This window comes from Molothrus aeneus, chromosome 4 (assembly GCF_037042795.1).
Source record: "Molothrus aeneus isolate 106 chromosome 4, BPBGC_Maene_1.0, whole genome shotgun sequence".
NCBI lineage: Eukaryota > Metazoa > Chordata > Aves > Passeriformes > Icteridae > Molothrus > Molothrus aeneus.
The window spans coordinates 69,649,626-69,670,997 of NC_089649.1; the positions used below are offsets into that span (position 1 = coordinate 69,649,626).

General features: G+C 38.2%; 1 protein-coding gene across 2 annotated transcripts in view; it reads right to left on the reverse strand.

Annotated features, from left to right (window-relative positions):
- Positions 1-21,372, reverse strand: part of CTNNA2 (catenin alpha 2) — a 478,603-nt gene that overhangs the window by 29,134 nt on the left and 428,097 nt on the right. For both annotated transcript variants that reach the window (XM_066548773.1, XM_066548774.1), the window contains 5 exons: positions 17,169-17,320; positions 8,478-8,591; positions 5,137-5,318; positions 2,744-2,849; positions 51-185 (listed from right to left, as the gene is read on the reverse strand). In XM_066548773.1, coding sequence (XP_066404870.1) covers positions 51-185; positions 2,744-2,849; positions 5,137-5,318; positions 8,478-8,591; positions 17,169-17,320 — 689 coding nt within the window. The remainder of the gene's footprint in view (positions 1-50; positions 186-2,743; positions 2,850-5,136; positions 5,319-8,477; positions 8,592-17,168; positions 17,321-21,372) is intronic.

Here is a 21,372-nt window from a genome sequence, read left to right on the forward strand (position 1 = left end):
TTTCAAGTGCTACATGGGAAACAAATGGCTAAACACAAATCCCAGCTTACCCCTGATACAATGAGTTCTCCTCCCAGGTTCTGAACTTCTGCCTTCACTTTGCTGCAGATATTGAGCTGGTGGCAGTACAGGGCAATGCGCTGCAGGTAGGCCAGCAGATCCTGCTTGCAGGCTGAGTCTGGGCACTGCAGACAACACAAACACTGATCAGATGGAGCTGAGTTCATGGGATCAGAGACAGGTAATCAGATAGTGGCAGTGTGTGTATTAGGTGGATCTATTCCACTTTGTCTTTACATGAGGTACTAGATAAAATCTGAAAACTCAAATTCTACCTTTCATTTGACTCAAGATTTATGAATTGCAACCTAAAGATGCACTCTACCTTTCTGGAAAATGAGAAACCTCTTTATCGGCATTATGAAAATAATAATTTTAAATTATGCTCCGCAATTATCTATGGAATTGTACTGAACACCCAAAAGGTCAGGTTTAACTTGAAACTCCAGGTTGCCTGCTGGACATCCAAGTTAACATCCAGTATGGACCAGTTAATGTCCAGATACACCCAGTTCTGAGTGGTTACCCCCACGCCAATGCCAGCTCCTGTCTGCCTGGAAGCTCCCCTGGCATTTGTGCAGACATTCAGAGGATTAGATTAGGAATGTGCTGGATGCTGTGAGGGTTTCACAATCAATAGAACTAGAAAGAGCCCCATTACAATTTATTCATAGTCTCTGGGACTCAATAGAAACTGCATCATCCTTTACAATATCAACAGCATAACAAACAACAGCCTTGTAGTTAATATTCCAAGTCTTGCCTCAGGAGAGCAGACCTCAGTAATTCACTCTGATGAAAAAGAGCTGAAAGGACCCACTGCTAACAGCATGTCCCCAGTAAATACTCTTTGGGGCTACCCAGCAAAGTCTGACTGACAATGCTCCTGCATAGCTTGGGGACCAAAGATTCCGAATATGCCTTTTTATCACCTTACAGAGTTCATGCTCAATTAAAAACAAATATTATCAGAGCATTTCAAGAAAAACTGATAGAATTAAATGCACGAGTCAACAACATCACAGCTCCAACCTTGAGATCACTGCTCTGGCCCCAGCAGCTCATGCTGGCAAGGAATGTGCTCATGGTGAAGTAGTTGGATATATTGTTGTCTATAACCCCAAATGGAGTCACTTGGCTTTTTTCTTGCCCTTTAAAACTAATAATAAACAAAGCTGGATCTTCACTGTGGCTGCTGTAGAGCCTCTCTTCCTCAGACAGTTGCCACACCTTTCAGGCATTAATCCCTCAAAGAAATCTTCTCCCTACTGATGCCAATTTAATATAAAAATATTTACTCAGTTCTTGAAGTCTCTGAACTGAAAGGAATGAATTTAAAGCAATACTTCTGAAGAGTTGTCAAGGCTTTAAATATAAATACCTTGGAGTTAAAAAAATGTAAGGGCTCTTTCATTGGAACAATAATTAAAAATGCAACTGTCCACAAAAAGTTTATATTGCTTGAGGGTCCCCAGAGTTCTGTGAAATATCATGTAAGTGTAAGCATTAAAACAAATACTCTCAAAATAATTTCACTGTTTATTATTAGGGTTACAGTCCTCTGAAATTTAAAATATGACTCAAGTCAAGGCCCTCTAAGCCTAACAAGTCTCCTTCTGTTTCTTTCTTTAAAATATTCCACCTCTGCAAACACTGCAGACCAGGAATTTCATCAGCTGACAGATGGATTTCTTCTTTCTTGTGTTAAAATGAACAGATGCTACAATTGAAGGACTGGAATGGGTTAACTACAGGAAAAATGCTTGCTGCTGCTGAAGAAGACCTAAACCCAACATTTCTGGGGCTACAGGAAAATGGAAGCTTTGGGGTTTTTTTGCCACTCTGGCCCATATTCCATGGCAAGGTGTGTTACACATTATCACACTCTTACTTGAAGAAGAAAATGACATTCTTATTTTGAAGAGAAAGAGGCAAGGAAGTTAACAGCTCCCACTTCCAGCAAATTTCTCTTGATGACAATGAAATTAAAGAAACTATAGGAAATTTACAAAGGGAAAAACAGTGCAGTTTAATTTGTCTAAATCTAAAATTAGCTACGTAGGACCTGGATTTAAATTTGGCTCTTGACTTTTAATACAATGCTTCCTCTTGCTCTCCAGATGAATAGATAAATCTGAAAATATACATACAGCAAGGTCATCTGTCCAGCTGTATATATATTTTGAATTTGGTAAAGGAAGTGGGGACACAGACCCCCCAGCATGCACAACACACTGAGGCAACCAGAAAATAGGGAGTCAGAGAACCTTGACAGAGGAAAGAGCCAAATCAAGAGAAAATTGCTGGAAGAATGAGCTGAAAAGAATCTAAGCACTCCAAGGGACTTGGCAGGGGAAACAGAGCATCCAAATCCTTACTGTGCTTTTAACAGCAAAGACATTTGGGAGGTGATGATCTCATAAGTCTTTTCCAACCTGGAGGAGTCTCTGTCTAATTCTAAGAGGCTCAGAAGTGAGGCCTAGGAACAAGCCAGGCATTTCTGAATTTTGGAGAAACTCATTTATGAATTTTCTGCTCTGCAAAATGCTGATGGGTCTAGAAGAACCAACGGGAAGATCTGGATCCAGATTCCCAACAGGTGATTTTCTGGTAAGACACTTTTCCTGCAAAAGGCAACTCATGCATAGAGGTTCCATTGTGTTTCAGCTCATTTTGGGGCTACCTGATCAGCTACTGCCCGTGCCAGTTTGTCCATCCTGGATCCTGCCTCTGCAATCTTCTTGGCTGCATTAATGACATCAGATGTGTTCTTCAGGGGGCCTTTCCCTCTGTGAAACACAAGACAATTACCCACAATCTCAATAAATCGTGAAAAGCAACACTTTTAGTGACCCTGTTTAGTGCTCATTTTTAAAATAGTAACACAAATGTCTTCCTAATTTATTACAATTTTGCCTTTTAAGTACTTTATAGTACAGCTTGATTAAGAAATCTTTCTGCTGTATTTCCTCTCCCTTACAAAATGCCTCAGTGGCAATTTAGTCTGATGGTGCCTTCAAGCACATGAGCTGTACTTAATAGTATATGCATTTTTAAGTGCTCATTAAGCCAACGTTGTTCCTGGAATACACAACTATTTCAAAATGATGTGATTCCCAAGCCAGTGCTAAATGTTCAGCCCATCATGTCTAAGGCAAGAACGTCACATTTTAGAAGACTTTTTTTTAGAAGATTTTTTGTTGGAAAATAAAGAGAGGTGAAGCATAATCATTATGTTACACACTTGAATGTTACACTTAAACCATTTATAATTAGCTTTAGGTCTGATCTTTCACCATATTTTTAAGATGTTGCACAAAATTCTGATTTTAGTCATTAAAACTACCAAAATGTATTAAGACAGAAGGTCTCCACAGACTTCTGTGAGTTTTCATCAGACTCAAAACTTTAATCCTGCTTGTACCAAAAAAAAATTGCTGCTGCTTCTGAGAAAGTCTCAACTGGAAGTGAATTCATTTTCCATTTTTTTTAATGTGGAAAATGACAATATGATCAAACTTTTTTTTTTTAATTAAAGAGAAGTCATTTTTTCTAAGCACAACACTGCATTATTTTTGGAATTTTTTAAAATCTATAATAGCAAGAATAATGTGCTGAAACATATTTCCATTTTAATCTTCCTTCCAGACTTTCATTACCACTTTAAACAGATACAAGTATCCCACTTCTGGTGAACTTAAACTGCAGCAAAAATACTTCTTGGTGACCTCGTGTGCTTCTACATTAATTACATGAGCAGCTCTGACTGTCACAAACTCCATGCATTTGAAAAATTATTCTATTCTAACACTGCTGAGGTTACAGCCAACCAAAAAGGTTTGAAAGGCTTGTTTCTGTTTTAATGGAATATATTGAACAACTTGTTATTTAATCTGATGCAGACAGAGGTGCACTTTGATTTTATTTTTTTTTTATTTACTTCAAATGTGTCAGTAGTCTTTATCTCATTCTCAAATTAGTTTTGTTCTTTTGTTGCTAGAAAATACAATTATAAAACTTCCAGTTTCATGGTCAATATATCAAAGGTTGTCCAGGAGGTTGCAGAAACTGTGCATATTCTGGGCTGTTGCTTTAGAACATCATTTCTTCCTTCCATGATACAATGACAACGTTTGGGCAGTTTTCACTCTATGTTTTGCTGACAGAAGGATCAGAGACAATACAAATGCAAAAGTAACACATAATTGTGTAAAATATCCTCTCCATCCACTTCCACCCCTTGCCACTATCCCAGGTTGCTGCAAGCCCCAACCAACTGAGCTTGAACACTTCCAGGGATGGGGCAACACAAAGAGATGAATAAATGGATGTCTGATTTTAATCCTGAAAAAAAAAAATCACGAAGATTTTCATCCTGTTTTGTGTAATCCCATTTTGATAAATACCATTTACACTTTTGAACTCACTTAAAAAATAAACACTGAACAAAATTTAATTTACTACAGTGATCTGGAATTCAAAGAATCTTGTAAACCTTTCTCCCTGGTGTGATTAACAACATGACCATAATAAAAGACAATAATTCTGTTTACATTGTATCATTAATGAATGGCCTCTGCAATTAGAGAAGAAAAAGGCATCAATAGAGAAAAGAAATGAAAGTGAAAAAAAATCATTACTGACAGACTCCCACGAAGCATTAGATCAAACCAGTTTCATTTCATTTGGGATTTTTTTTGGAAGGAAGTTCAATGTTCAAATGATATAAATAGTTTTGCCATTATTTTTGATTGACACAAATTGTGCTGAAATGTTGAAAGTTCAGAGAGCCACATGCACTTAGATGGGTACTAAAGGAAATGTCACTGGAGTGTCTGTAAGGTCACAGACTAACTTTACAAAATGATCTGCAAATAAAAGAGACTTCCAAATAGCACAAAAAATTAATGTGATTAATCCCACTTGGACAAACACCCAGAGCAGTGGATATTATGAGCATTCCTTGGCTTTGCATCCCCAAAACCACAGCAAATCATCTCAAAAGGGTACAAATCAAGCAGAAAAGGGGAGATGTGGCCCATCTGAGCTGCTGAGCTGGGGTTGTTTTGTCCTTACCTGGTGAAATCTGTCATTTCCATCATGATCATGCACATCTGCTTGGCCAGCACAATGATGTCATTGCCACTGTCATCCCACTTGGCCACCTCTGCATCCAGCTTGCTCTTCTCTTGGTGGAATATCTCCACCTGCTCAGCAATCTTTGCCTTCTCCTCCTGGGGCAGCTGGGCCATGATAGCCTGGAGAAAATACAGGAGTTGGGCATGAAAAAAAAAGGGAGCTACAAACTGGATCTTTCCAGTGGTCCCAACAGCTTGAGTTACTTTTTATGGGAGCTGAAGATGCAAAGTCCTGTAGGCATTTGATTTCTGTCAGGACAGGTACAAGCACATTCACAGCATGTTTATGCCTCTTCTTGCACTTTCAAGATGATAAAATTTATATTTATGATGTCGTGATTATTCAGCAGTTGACAAAGGAGAATTAAACCTCAATTTTGAGGAAGAACAAAACAAGTGACATTTATGGGAAAAGGCAGACTGAATTGCTGTGTCTCCCCTAGTCTCATCCTCTGTCAGAAACAGAGGATTTCAGATTAACACTACACTAAAATAAGCTATGACACACAAGACAATACATTCGAAGTGAATTGCAACAAGTGTATCTTTTAATGATATTTAGTGTTCTGATTTTCTCTTGGAAGAGATGCAAAAAGGCACTGGACAGGTTGGTACTGGTCTGCCTCAGCATGAACAAAGCACAAAGTTCCTGCTCCCCTCCAAAAACACCCTAAAAAAATTATAATAATTACTTTTGAAGATCAAATGGACACTTTGAATAATGATTTCCAAGTTAAGCTATTATTTGGCTCTAGGGGGTTCTGAAGACCACATTATGCATTTAATGGGGTGTGACACATATTTAAGTGTCATTACATTTTTTTCTTGTTTATGTCACTTTCAATCAGCTGCAGTCTTTTTCTACATTTTCTTAAAATGCTCTTGGCTTTTAAAAATTCGTAATTGACCTTTTCCCAAACTGAAATTAAAAAGGGTTATAAACAGTAGATCAGAAAATGAGAAATTTGCAAGTTAATCAAATTAAAATTCAAGACGAGTTTTAATTAGGCCTTATCAATGTAACTCAGCAGTTTCAAGTGTGAGCATAATAGTCTTTGCACAGAAAAATGCAGTATAAGTCAAGCTAATAAATAAATATATAAAATGCACGTAAAACAACAGAATTGAGGAATTAGCTGAAATTAAGACAATGTGATAGGAGTAGTGAAATTTGGGAAGTTTATCTGTATGACTTGCCTGTGGGTTCTTAAGTGGCTGCTTCACCTGAACACTCTTCAAGCTGGTAAACAGTGCTTTAATAATTCTGTTCCAGCTGCTGATGTGCTTTCAAAGCAGCCATATCCTACAGCAAATGCAGCCTGTAAATTCCACTTTTATTTCTACTGAAGACCAACACAAGTCTTTCTGCTAAAACACTTACCAGCCTTATGGAGTAAGCATATTAAACAAATCCATTATATGGCACAAATAAAAGTATTTTGCATCTTTTCCACAGGAAAGGTTCAAGCAGGATTCTATTCTGCTCAGCACTCCAGAATGGGGACTGGACAGCTTCTGCTTGGCATTGTTTCCCTTTTAGGTTTTTATAATTTGTTGCTTCCTGTGCCACATTGCAATCTATGTTATTCAGGAACTGTCTTTATGATATATTATGTTTATACAGTGTGTACCTGATCAAAGCAGAAGGATTTAAGTGCAGCAGTAGTAATAACCACAATAAAAATGTAGTAGAATTCAAGAACCCTAAATCCCCAGGTGAACTCGATTCTTAGTAAGAAAAATTACTGCAGTCTTTACTTGGGTTTCAGATCAAGAAAGGATGACATGCTGCCCAGTCCTAAATGTAACCAAACAGGTGAGAAAGGCTGTGAAATCTGACAAAATAGTCTGTACTGTATCTCGTTTCTGTTATACCTGAGATTTGCTTTAGTGGTCCATACTTTGAATATCTCAAACAGGAGTTTATACCCTTTAAAATATAAAAACCACAAAAGATATTCAACTACATCCAGAACATTCTGTCACCAGCCTCACAGTAAAGAATCCAGGTATTTTTTGCCTTAGGGATGTCATGATAAAACTCCCATTTTTCTGATACATGGTATAGTTTGTTTACCATCTATATTCAATATTTGGGGAAATAATTTTAAGACATTTCTTGCATTTCTCCCACACCTCTGAGTAAGCTTCTTTGAGATTTTTGTTACTCCACTGTTTCTTTTCAGGGTGTAAAACCTTTGTGTCAAGCCCCAGCCTACAGCAGCTGAAAACTCTGTCCTGGTCCTCTGAGCTTTCACAGCATCTTTGCCTGCTGGTCTTTAGGTTCTCAGCCCTACAAAGCCTCTTCCAGACTCCAATCCCCATTGCAGTTACAAACTTTTGCTGGTGTTTGAGTGTATGGGGAGGATGCTTCTTATTTAGTCCATAGCTTCACTTCTAGCACAACAGAACAAATCAGACTTGTGTGAAACAGCCATGAAAATCATTCAGATAATTCCCAGTTTCCTGCTGGTTGTCTCTTGGAAAATGTTAAAAGATGCTTTTCTTTAAAAAAAAGCTTTTCTTTAAAAAAAACCCCTTTTTCTCCAGTCAAATATATTTTCATGATTCATAAAATTATATTCTGATTATTTCTTTTTTAATAATCTGAGCTGAGAAGACAATTCAGTAAAAAGTAAACATTCATCAGAGGACGGCATAATCCTGAGTGTTAACAGGAATATTTCTGAGTGTTAACAGACTTCACTTCCCCAGCACCTGTGACCCCTGAAGCACTCATCAGCCTAATTTGCAATCCCCATGCACAAGCTGAGGTCGCAAATCACAGTGACTGGAGTTTATCATGATGTAATTACCCTGGTAAAATTACATTGACTCAGTAGCAAATGTCGTCAATTACAATTAAATTACAGGGACTACTCAGTAGCTTAAACAGATCTTCTTGACAGGTTTGCACACTGGGAAACATGACTAATGTAAGATTTCTCTGGATACAGCACATGGTGCGCTGATGGGATTTTTTTTTTTTTTTTTTAATTTGCTGACTACTCCCACAGTTTCAGCACATTCCAAACCTGCAAAGCCTCCTCTTACAGCACTAGCTGGAGCAAACAGCTGATACTAGGCACCACGAAAGCCTCGAGACCATTCAATAAATACTACTTAAAAAGGTTTGACGTGAAAAAAAAATCTTTAACAGCTCCATCAGCTTGGTCCCATCCTTTCTTAAACAACCCTGAGGATTGGAGATCACCTTTGCTTTCTGAGGCAGAGATTTTATTGGTCACTGCTGGACACACAGGTGGGGTTTGCACTCACCCTTGCACTCTGGCCAGCAATGAGCTGGTCATCCTCGGTCTGGACGCTCGTTCGGCTGCGCACGTCGTAATCCTCCTGCTCGAAGTCTGAGTCGTCCTCGAGCTCCTCAGGGGTCTGCAGGGACGCACAAAAGCCACAGAGAGGAGATGACAGGCTCAAAAAGGACACAGAGCAAGTCCTCTGCACAGTGAGCTCTTATTTCATTGACTGCCAACCCAGGAAATGCTGTTTTGTTCTTCTCTGAAGTGAATTTGTCTGCCCCAGCAGTCAGGAACTGAAATTGAATTGTCTTAAAAATTAAATTGTTTCAACCCTTGGTTTCTTTACAAATGGCATTTGTCATTACCTTGCCACAACTTTTCTTGCTGCAATTTCTCTTAACTCTGTTAATATGATGAATGCAGTTCCAGGAACAAATATCCTTTGGAAACACTAACAACTGGAATGCAGTATTTTAAAATTATGTTATTTCATATATAAAGGGCCACTAACAGTATTACGTTACTAGAAACTACAAGTAATCTTCAAAAGAGGAAGTAAATACCTGGGAAAAAGCAACTAAAATCCTGGAAGAAAAATTTATCAAAGCAAATAAAATATTTCCCATTGAAAGAAATTGTAAATTATGTCAAGTGGTTTTGAAATAAACATGAAATTCATAATCTGTGTAATCTTGTTAGTTCACATGGTCCTTTTCATATACAGAGCTTTGGAATTTGACTCATCCCCTTGCTGAGACCATGATGTCTTCAATGCTGATGCTACCTACAAATGATGGGAAGGTTTCTTGGAAGATTGATTAAATCAAGTTACATATTTTCAGGCTTCAGATTTTTTAAAATGTTGGAAGGAAGGAGAAAAATTAATAATTGATGGATCTGTTCATTTGGGGTTTTTCACCTTCCAGCAAAAAGTTCTGAGAAAAAAAAAAAATCCTTATTTATATTTAGAGAGACAGTCTTCTTAAAATCAGTATTTAGTATGATATTTAAAATAGATGGTGCAAAAAAGTGGGAACTTTAGAAAGAAGAGTATATTCCATTTTATGGTTGAATAATACCTGGTACAACAGCCTGAGTAAATTCTGTGGTACCAAGCATGACAAAGGTATGAAGAAAAAGAAAAGAAAAAGAAAAGCACAGTAACTGCAGAGAAATCCTCACCTTCCTGGACACCCATCACCCCCAGTGACAGCCTGGAAGGCCAAAGCACTACAGAAGAAATCATCCAGGCTGGCATTTGGTGCTTGGAGGCAATGTCAAGTTTCCCAGCAGAGGCGCTAATCACTGCCAGTTGTCATTACAGCTCAGGCTGGGGGCTGCTCAGTCACCAGGAACGGCTCCAAAACCTCGACCGTAACGCAGAGGAATCTTCTGGTGATATTTCTGTTCCAACACCAAGTGCACATCCCTGTTTATAGCTGCACAGTGAAGTGCACAGGATGGGGAGAGTAAAACACAGCCACCTTGGTGTGACACTGAGAGGATGGATTAAATACGGGCTTTGGTGCTGAGCTGGAGGAAGAAATAACCAAGTGTGACGGTGTGGTAATGAAACTGCACCTCTGAAGAGAGGCATGCACAGAGAGTGTGTCTAACAGGACAGGCAGGAGGAGAAGTTCAGATGAAAAATGAATTTACCTTCCCTCTATTGTCACAGGTAAAATAGAAGGATTGGTAGCCATCCAATAGTCCTGTTTTCCAATCACCTTTAATCTCTTTGTTTTCTCTGCTCAGCTGCCCGAGGGCAGGATGAGACCTTAAAATCTGTCATAAACAACAAGGTACAAAGAGAATCCTACAACTCCCTGAGCAAAGAGTGTTTTCTATCACAAGGCTCAGCTTTTCATCTGCTTAGGCTTTGCTGTTTAGAACAAGAACAGGGTGCAGAGCTTCAATAAACCATCTGGCTCTTCCCCATCCTCCAAATCCACTCAATGAGCCAGTTTCACCGGTCATTGTAAAGCCAGTATCCTTTCACACCTCAAATATATTCCTCTTAGTTTCTTCTGTCTCCACTTTTATAAATAAGATTATAAAACACAATGTGCAGTCCTTTCCAAGGCTCTCATATTCAAACTTGAAGTAAAGATGTAATATTCAAAATATTACCTCTCAACATGGTAACCAGTAAGGACATGAGGCTGCCTCTTAAAAAGAAAAAAATATTCTGAAAATTCTATGCAAGGACTTATTCTTGAAGAAATATCCAGAAAAAAAAAGAAAGTATTGCTGTTACTGACATTCATGATCTTGAAATCTGTGGCCTTTGAAAGACTGAAATTTAATGGGTATGAATGTTGAACTTGGAGAAAATGTAGTGCAAACCAAAAGGGCAAGTGATGCTACTGTTAGCAATATACTACAAGCACAAGACATCCTCCTATTTCCCCTCTGTACAAGTGAGATCTAATTCAAAGTGATCTTTCTGATTCACTCTTTTCATGTTTTCAAGTGTGGTGAATTTCACACTCTCATTTTCTTCCCCAAGCAGCTGCATTTTGCATTAGGGTGAAGAAGTGGGGTTAACTTTTACCTGTTTGCTGCCATTTCGAGCATTTTCATGATTTTCACCATTGCACCTTTGCTTTGTCTCAACTGATCCCCTGGAGATGCAGCCCATAAAAAAATAGAGTCTCCCTTTTGTTTAGACACAAAGGTACCAAAAAAAAAATTATATTGAATTTGACTTAAAGGACTACTCTTAGCAAGGCCTTCTAAATACACCAGAATGACTCTAATTTTTGTGCACAACTAACAGGACCTTGATATTTAAAACCTTGTTTCCAAGACAACAGAGTCTGAGACTTCATTTCTCGGAGCTGGAAGATAGAAAGACTGATTCTGTCTTTCAGACACCTGGATTTATGGTTACACAAACACAGGAATCACAGATCTGAGGTTGGAGACAGCTTCCAAACAGAGCTGACTGCCATCAGTGGCAGAGGAAGCTTGAGTAATATTCAAAACTAATGGATTTTATGCACTGATTGATTTCAGAAGAAAAATGGACCATTTTCATAATCTTTAATCTGTTTTGTAGCACAAGCCATAAGAGTCAAAAAAAAATCCCAAGATTTTTTTTCAAATACATTATCTCTACTACATTCATCTATCTCAGAGGAAGTTTTCCAGTGAAGAAAAATCTTTCACAATCCCAGATAAATCATACAATAAATATATGCTTTCCTCTTTTGAGATGCATGTTTTATTTCTAATATGAATGTGGTGACTTTCAAATTCCAGGCATTGGAATACATATATATTTTTTAATATCCCTCTGGTAGTTTGATTGAAGAGCTTGCTGTGAACAAAATATCTTCCATCTATGTCATTTTTTAAATCTTTTGTGACTGCAGTTTGAAAATGTGAATTATACAAGTATAAGGAATAAAATGGCATATATATGCAGATTTAGAAATGCTATTTGTTTCATGTTTCACCAACTCAAATATACTTGATGAAGATAGAAACCTCACTTTGCTATGCACTTAACAATTGTAAGATGCAATTACAAGAATTTCAGCACTGTGAACACCAAGTCAAGCTAACCTTGTAACGAGAGCAAAGACTGAAGAGATGAAAAGATACTCCCCTGTTTTTTACAATGAAAATTCCTTCTAATTCTAGAAGACAAGGAGAAAAAACCCCAGACTTTACAAGGTGCTTTTAAATCCAACTCCAGACCTTTCTGTACATTTGTTTTGGTACCACTGCAGCCTGAGTGACTCAGCTGCAAGCAGCACGTGAGAGCCTCAATCAGAGACCCTCTCTCACTGCAGGTCTTCAGTTGTTTGGTGATTTACAGTAAAATCTAACACTTCAAATTCAATCTGAGGAGCAGCAGGCACTCAGTGGAAACACTGGACCCCAGGACACCCTTTGGAGATAGAATGTTTCAAAAGATGAGGGGATTCTGCACCAAATCTGGTTTTACAGAGGACACGAAATGTTGCAGCACTTTGGATTTTACTCCAGTGGCTGCCCCAGAGGTGATGGTGGCTAAACCTGACAAGTCTAACAGAGGAGAAGAGCATTAATAAATACACCCAAACCACTGGGGCTGAGGACCCCACAGTCATTTTGCTGAGGTTTTCTCCCAAGGATTGAAAATCCCTTAATGACATAATGGAATAGAAATGGAGTTAATAATAGAATGAAATATCCTGTATTGGAAGGAGCTCACAAGGATTATCAAAGTCCAACTCTTGGTCCTGCACAGGAGATCCCCAAGAGTCACAACTTGTTCCTGAGAGCATGATCCAAATGCTTCCTGAATTCTGTCAGGCTTGATGTGAGAGACTGAAATGGTTAATGGCTTAAACATTGTTAAAAAAGGACTTGGCCATTATGGCAAAATTGTATGGAGAAGCCGTGAGCACCAAAGCCCTGTTCAAAGGTGCCTCCTGAGGGGAACTGGGCTGTGAGTTAAGCCGCCTTGATGGGAACTTGAGCAAAGGTAAAGGTGGTACCATTGTCCAGGTCTAAAGAGAGGTGTAGGGAGAGCTAAACAAGGCTGGGGGAGAAGAATCAGCTCAGTTTGATGGGGAGAAGAGAGATTTTGGGTGTGTGACAGAGGGAGTGAACACCCACCTTATTGGTGCAGGGCAACCTCACTGTAGGGAATAATGTGCTCTGACTCCACGATTCAGAAGGCTGAACAAATGCTTTATTAAGCTATACTATATTACACTAATACTATATTAAAACTATACTAAAGAGATACTACTAAAGAAAAACCCATGACCCTTACAAGACAGTCACAACACAGCTTTGACCCAACTGGCCCATCAATCCAAACAACCATCAGCAGAATCCAATTAACAAATCACTCTTGGTAAACAATCTCCATAACACATTCCACATGTGCCAAACAACAGGAGGAGCAAGTAGAGACAAGAATTGTTCTCTCTTCTTCTCTGAGCTTCTCACTGCCTTCCCCAGGAAAAATCCTGGGAGAGAGAGTGATGTCTCTCTCTGTTCAGAGAATGTGGATACAAAACCACCCAGCCTTACACAAACTGGCTCAGTTGTAAAACCCACCCACCCTGGGGTGGCCACATCCACAGGACACTCACGTGAGGGGCAGCAGGGGAGGGCTCATAAACCATCAGAAAACCATCAAAGAGCCCCAAAACACCCCCTGACTCATTGCTGAGGCCCTGCAGCAGAGAACTGCACGTGATGCAAAGTGATGCCACAGAACCTGCTGCAACAGAGAGCTTCAAACTTGTCCCCCAGGGGAGGCACCAGGCATTGCCAGGTGGCCCAAACATCCATTAACCCATTGAGCTCTCTGTTTGTGGGACCCTCACCACTGAGAAGACCAGAAGAAGGGGGATCAATGAGATGCTGTCAGGATCCAGAGTGCTGGTATTTTCTGCTTGATCTGTCTTTCACTCATTTTCTCTCCCACCCTGCCCCTCTTTTTCTTTCTCTCTCCCTCACACTACTGTTAAATAAAATCCATTTTATCAACCTCATCATATGGTCTTGTTTGCACCTTAACACAGGCAGAGGCATCTCTCTAACAATTTTAATAACCAGAACTCAACACCTGGTGCTGTGACCACTGCCCTGGGGACCCTGTTGCAGTGCCCAACCACCCTTTGGGTGAAGAACCTTTTCCTGATATCCAACCTAAACCTCTCCTGACACAGCTCCAGCCGCTCCCTCGTGTCCTAAGAGGCTCCCAGAGAGCATCTCCGGGCATCACCCCAAAGAATCAAGTTCACAGATGTTTAAAGTCTTCTCTGTAACATGAACTAAAACATGGCAAGAGGAAACACCTGGACATTGGCTCCAATAGTGCACTCCCGACCCAAACAAATGTAATACTCGATTGATGTAGATGCCTCTGAAGAAGAGGTTGCTAATGGCAAAGGCCATGTTTAAAACCAGTAAATAACAGTAAAGTGGCCTTGGAGATTCATAAGAATGAGAAAAGTTGCCATTTTGAGTCCTTCTGAGTGTAGAGAGCGTTTCTGGCCAATAACTGAGGGAATTTCATAAGCAGCTATGAAAACACAAAGTGCAATTTCATCCCTACACAGCAATAGGAAAGGTGTTGGAATGAAGTTATTATTTTCTATTTTATTTCTAGGTTCTATAATTATACTCTTAAATTCATTTATACTACTTCTTAACTTGTGAAAGAGATCTTTTTCTTCTGTATATATAATAATAATAGTCCTCAATGAAAAAATGAGTCTCCTTTCTCCTCCAGAGGGACAATAAATTCTCCCCTTTTGAGGAAAAAAGAGAAGAACAGAGACTATCCACCCTTTCTTTCAGCTTACTAAAAGTAATATTACCAACCAAAATTAATTTCAAAAGTGGCTTTATTTAGTCTCTGGAATGAGGGGACTCACCTCAGATAAATTCAATCTTTCACAGCTTGCACCACACAAACAATCACTGCCTGAAAATAATTGTGTCAGATGCTCTAAAAAGTTTGCAAGATTGGATTTTTTTCCTTTTTTGCAATTCTGAAAAAGTTTTACCACCTGAATTAAAGGGTGCACAATATTTGACAGATTAATAGATGAAAATATTCTAAAGGCTTTTATAGCCTCACCCTTTAATTATACATCCCATTTCAGTGTGAGATGTTCAGATGGAAATGTTAAAGAGTATCTCAAAGTGAAACTAATTTTGTTTTCTACAGCAAATAAGGTTCTGATTCAGCAAACTCTGGTCTGTGTAAGCTTATATATGTGGATTTTTCCAGTTAACTCACATGGATAATGAGTCCATTTATGTGCTTTAATTCTCTGCCTGGGTAAGGAGTATTACATTGAGCTCCATAAATAAGTTAATTTTCTGAAGGCAAAAATAAATCTTCCTAATCTGGGCAAACAGAATTCATTAACTCATATCATACAATGGGTGGAAAGTTGTAGTGATATAATGGCAAAAGTAATTTGGGATTTTCCTAAGGAGACTGAGAAGCCTGAATGCTGATCAGCTCTCCAGGTTCACAGAAGTGTCAGGCAGTGACCAAGGAAGCGATCAGGCCTTCAAAATTCAAAATTTAAACTTAAAAACATCTCACCAGGATGGACATTTCATGGCAAACTCTCGGGGATAACTCTGATGTGTAGGGGGTTGCTGGAAGATGGAGCTCTGTGTAGGGGAGGGGAAAACCTGGGTTTGTAGGAGATCCCACCTGATGATTGAGTCTGTGCCACAATCACAGTTTGAAATGACTAGAAAAGATTAAAGTGTGCTAAGCAATTGTCCTTGTCCTAAGAAAATTTGGAAACTGTTGTTACTGTCTGAGGAACTGGAAAATCAAAGGGAAAACAGAGATGCTTTACTATGCAGATCTTTCATTTTCCAGAATCATCGAATGCTGGAATGGTTTGGGTTGGAAGGGACCTTAAAGCCCATCCAGTCCCACCCCTGCCATGGGCAGGGAACCTTCCAGGCTGCTCCAAGCCCTGTCCAACCTGGCCTTGGACATTCCAGGGATCCAGGGACAGCCACAGCTTCTCTGGGCACCCTGTGCCAGGGCCCCACCACCCTCACAGGGAAGTAATTCCAGTAAAGATTTCCTTCCCTTTCCCTTCCCTGCCAATCCTTTAACACTGCACAGCCAGAGAACAGGATGGCTTTGCCCCCACCACAAGCCAGGACTATAATTCAGGCCACCTGGGATAAGCACTGGGTATGAGAATGGAATTTATGTTTGGCAGTAATAAAATTAAGCTTGTCAAAAGCTTTTTCTGTAAATGTTAATGCACAGTGGCAGATGACTAAAATGGAGCTATTTTGGAGTGTTCCAACTGCCAGAAGTCTTACATCAGTGCCATAATACACTCACAACCACAAGTGCACACTACCTGTTTGCTCAAAGGGGTCAGTTGATGTTTCAGCCCTGTTATTTGCCTCAATAGTTTCCTCCGGGATTTTCTCCACAGATTTACTTGTACATGGCTTTCATTAGGGCAGATTCAAGGCAATTTGTGTTTCAAATAACAGTTTCAGTTGCTCAAGAGGTGTCCAAACAAGGTTTGGTTTGCTGTTTTTCTTTTTTAAATCTTTGTCTGCTGACTCAAGTTAAAAGCAACACCTACTATCACAATAATGATGCTGTTCTGTGGTGTCTTTTATTTGTTTGTTTATTTTATTAAAAGATGTCTAAACAAATTGAATCAACTGGTTAGTCAACACTGAAATGACACGTTTTTTACCTTGGTAAACATTTAAAACCATCTCTTCAGCAGCTCACTGAAGCAGCAAGATAATTTATTCATTTAGATTTTAACCAGACCTACCTCACATCCCAGGCACCACACATACATTGGGAAAAACCCCAAGTAAACAAAAAAATCCACACAAACTTTGAAGAGCTTGGCAAATTAATCCTATTACTATGGAAACAGTAATGGCGTTTGCATCTATTGGCAGTTGTGATCAAATTTTCTAGCTGATTAACATACTAATTGTGATTCATCCACTAAATAACCTCATCTCTTTATTTACTAATTCTTTTGTTGTTGTATATACTTCTGTTTCATGCATGTTTCAATGTCAATCTTTTCACTGTCAGTCTGGTGCATGTTTCAATATCAATCATTTCTGCCCTATTACAACATGAGGCTGATTCCAAGGAGCTTTTGCATTCCTCTTATCCATGAGACCTCCCTGTAAACCCCAGCTTTTCACACCCCCCAGGTGCTTGACATACCCTGATCATCAGGACAGCTTTCCTGATGTCCCGCACGCCGTCGTAGACCAGGCGGGAGGCGTCGATGAACTCGTTCTCCTCGAAGGGCTGGGGCACGTTGGCACTCAGGGCTTCAATGGCCACCTCCACTTGCTCAGCAAAACGTGGCATCACTGGGTTGGACACAAGAAAAGGCAGCAGGATTAGATTTGTGTTCTCTCCTGAATGCTTTTCTGCTGCTCTGGGGCATGGATAGTTTCCAGGAGGCACGGCACACGCTGTGCTGGAAATTCCACAGGGAGCTCACGGATGGGTTTGTACCCACCCTGCACGTGGACAGCTCTGGCACTTGATCTGACAGCATGGAAATAACCATCCCTATATTCTCTCCTCCAATTGTGCAACAAAGAATAGAAAACTTCCTTCCAAAACTTTGATTTACTAACTTTTAAAAGGCTGCAAAATACCTGAGCAGGCAGTAAAATTCATTTAAGAGCTTTACAACCTGTAAAGAGCACAGCAAATATTTGTATCAAGTGATCAAAACAAACTGTAGCCATTATGCCTGCTAATTTACATAATTTGCTCTCTAGCTCATACTAAATAATAATAATTTTATAAGAGACAAAATGCAAAATCAAGGATATACTTTTGTGAAGACACCTAAATGAATCTTCTGTTTCTTTGCTACCACCATGTATATAACACAAAACATAGCCACAGATATTGGCTAAAAATATTATAAACTGTGCTATGAACTTATTTAATATACAATTTAAAGCTATTATTTACTTTTGTAAATGGTTTCAGAGCATTGCTTGAAGTAGCAAGAGATTTTTCTTCAAATTTCATAGAAGATTCCTTTGAAGGCATAATCACTTTCTGCATGTTGTGTTTGCAGGAAAATAACTATTCCCCAAATCAGTCCCCTAACAACTCAAATCTTAAAAACATGAACATCAGGTCCCACTGATTATACTGCTCCTCCATTCCTGTACTTGTTTACTCCTCTTCAAAATTTTAAAATCAATATTGGAGGACTGTGCTCATAGAGGACAAACATAATGAATGTTTCATTAGAAACCTGGATAAAAGAAGCAGTTGGATTAATTCTTAAGAATTTAAGGAACTAGGGTCAAGTTCAAGACTTACAGCCAGCCATCTTTTCATCATGTTCACATCACTTTTGTTCTAGCATTTAGGCATCCAGATCATGCATCACTGACTTTACTGTTTTGGCAATATAAGTAGAAGAACAGGAAATGATGATTCCCAACACAGTTATTGCCTTTTTTTGTTGTTAAAATACTACGTTTTTTGCCCATCTTTTCTCTAAACCCTATTTTTAATACACTTATTGGTAACCTGAACCCAACTGATGAATACAAAGGGGAATCTCCAGTGTTATTTTCATCAAGAGCAGTGACATTCTTTCCTAGGAACTTCTACTGTCATAGGAAACCACTTTTTCTTCTTGACTGAATGTTCTTAAATTTATTTTACAGAATCTGACTTAAAGTAAAACCACAAAAACACATGATTTAAGAATAGTTTACATTTTGAAGAAGTGGCAGCAACCATGAGCTCAAACTTTCTGTTTCTGGCATTTAAATATTACGCATTGGATGCAAATGAGAAAACCTTTAAAAGGATATAGGGATTCAAATATAGTTTATACATCACTATATATATATATTATATATATATACACACATATATATATGTGTTCACATAGACAGATGAAAGAACAGATTTGTATTTTCCATGCAGATAATGTTCAGTAAGTTCCTGGATACACTGGAGAAACAGGAAAAAGTGACAGCAACAATAGACTTTAAAAAAGTAAACATTAACAAAACATTGCCAGGCAGAGGGGAAACATTTTAATTAGAAAAGGAGTTTAAGAGAGATGAAAGTTTTGGAAAGCGTATTTAATAAATGCATATATCAAATTACCTTAATTAATAGAACACTTGAAAGTGTAGTAGGAGACTAATATAATTGCATAAGGAAGTCTCAAGCCTGAATATCAAAAAGCAATCATTAAAAATACAATCTAAACAAGTAAACCTAAAGAATAAACCAGAAATTATTTTGGGTTGTTGGGATAAAACAAGTAATACAAGAGATGCAATAATGCCAAAAAAAAAAGGAGGTAAAGAACCCTAATATTTAGGGTTAAATTAAACTAAACCTTAAATCTCAGTTTATAATTTCTTAACTAGCAGAGGTGGTCAGGTATTTGATATAATTAATAGTAGGTGCAACAGGCCTGAATTAGGAATGGGTAGTTTGAAGAACATCTACATAAGCATAAGGAAATTTATCTTTTACATATGTGTTCAAGTTAACAGAGTAAAGTAAAATTTACCCTGTAGTTTTTAAGACAAAACATAAAGCAATTTCTGAACCATTTTCAGAGAACTCAAGAAAAATATTAATGGTGGAAATTCCAGAGATTTGTTAAGAAAAAAAAAAAAGCACTTGTCTATTTTAGATAAAGGCATATAATCCTTTTATAAAGGTTCTTGTAAAGGTAGAGAAAGAAGGAAGGAAGATTTATACTATATTCAACAGAATTTTAATACTCAGAAACAAAATTAAACTTGACATGGAGCAATTAATGTTTAATTATCTGTAAATAATCAGCAGATGCTGGACAGGCAACAGATTTGTGGCAATAAGTTGCACCAAGCTTTTAGAATATCTCCCTTGACAGGGTAGTGATGGGGGAAGCAGATACAGCTGGGTTTGTCATGGCCACTTGTGACATTCTTAGAACAAAACAAGGGAAATTTAAATTAAATGGTTGTAAGGTGGAAAGTTACACTTTATTCATATTCCTGAACATGAGGTATTAATTCCTGATCACATTTATTACCTCCACTGGGTGTGGAAGCTCCTCTGATCTGTTCTGATTTTGCAGACCTGGATATAATTTAGTCCCTAATTTAAAATACGACATGTAAACATTATCTGCTGCTTCAAAGTGGGAATAGATATTAAAAGGCTTTATGATTGCTTGCTTGCCAGTGGTATTATTACATCAGTGCTCACTTTTGATTGGGCAAGCAAGGAAAAAACACCTTCAATAGGGCTCTATTACTTATTGCTTCTCTAAGCATATGTTGTCATTTAATGTAGGAAGTTTTTGAAAATAGAAAATTGAGTGGAGAAATGTATTAATCTCCAGTTAAGGTTATTGAGGTCCATGAAAAAATAAAAAACCTCCTGTCTTTCTTCTCTGTATTTACCACACAAAGAAGGATACTCCCGTGCCAAAGGTGAAAGAACCACAAGTAAAATTCAGGCAAAGGCGTGTATTTGAATCTGGAGTTAAAACTTGCAAATGTATCAGACAGAGAATGATTCATTTATTAGGCACAGAGGAATTTGCTATAAATTTTAGATTCAGAAGTAAATCAATACTTCTGGGGAAAAATTAAACATTGGTTTCTTAGTTTGAGCTGCTTGAGCCGTGGCCTTAAAAACAGTCACACATATGCTTACACTGAAAAATGTGGTCCATTAAAATCTCTCAGCCTAACTACATGAATTAATTAGGCACCTGCATAAATGTTGACAGAATCAGGTCCCAAGTTAATAGCAACACTTCTAATTCACTGACTTTGTAATTCCAACAAAATAAAGATTTGAAAGCTTTTCTGTGGATGAGTTTCCAATGGCACTGAAAGCAAGACCAATGCCAACAAAATCTAGGTTGAATGGCTGCTGGAGAAAAATTTGGAATCAGAAAAGTTGAAATTATTTCCATTTTATCAACTGATCAATTCTTTTGAATTATACTTTTTTTCTTTTGGCTGATGTATAATAGAAACCCAGCATATCACCATATGTGAATTCATGCCTTGATCAAACTTGTATTTTTTTTGTGAACCCCTCTGTTCCACAAAGAAAATATTTTCTCTAAAGTTCTTGTTTTTCTCCCACCCACCCATATCTCCTACAAATTAAAGTTATCAAGTAATTACCTGTTTCCTAAAAATATATTCCCCGTTGACTTTTTCTCCTATGGCAATCAGTTTGTACTGCAATTTTTGTACTTAGAAACTTCACTGCAAATTTTGTTTAGTGATATGGGAACAATAAGATCCCTGATAGACAGAGAAATGCTAGGTTACATAATAAAATTATTGAGATAGAAATTAAAAAATGTTTGGGCGTTCTTGTTCGTAGCATTAGAACAAAAAGTTTCATTAATATG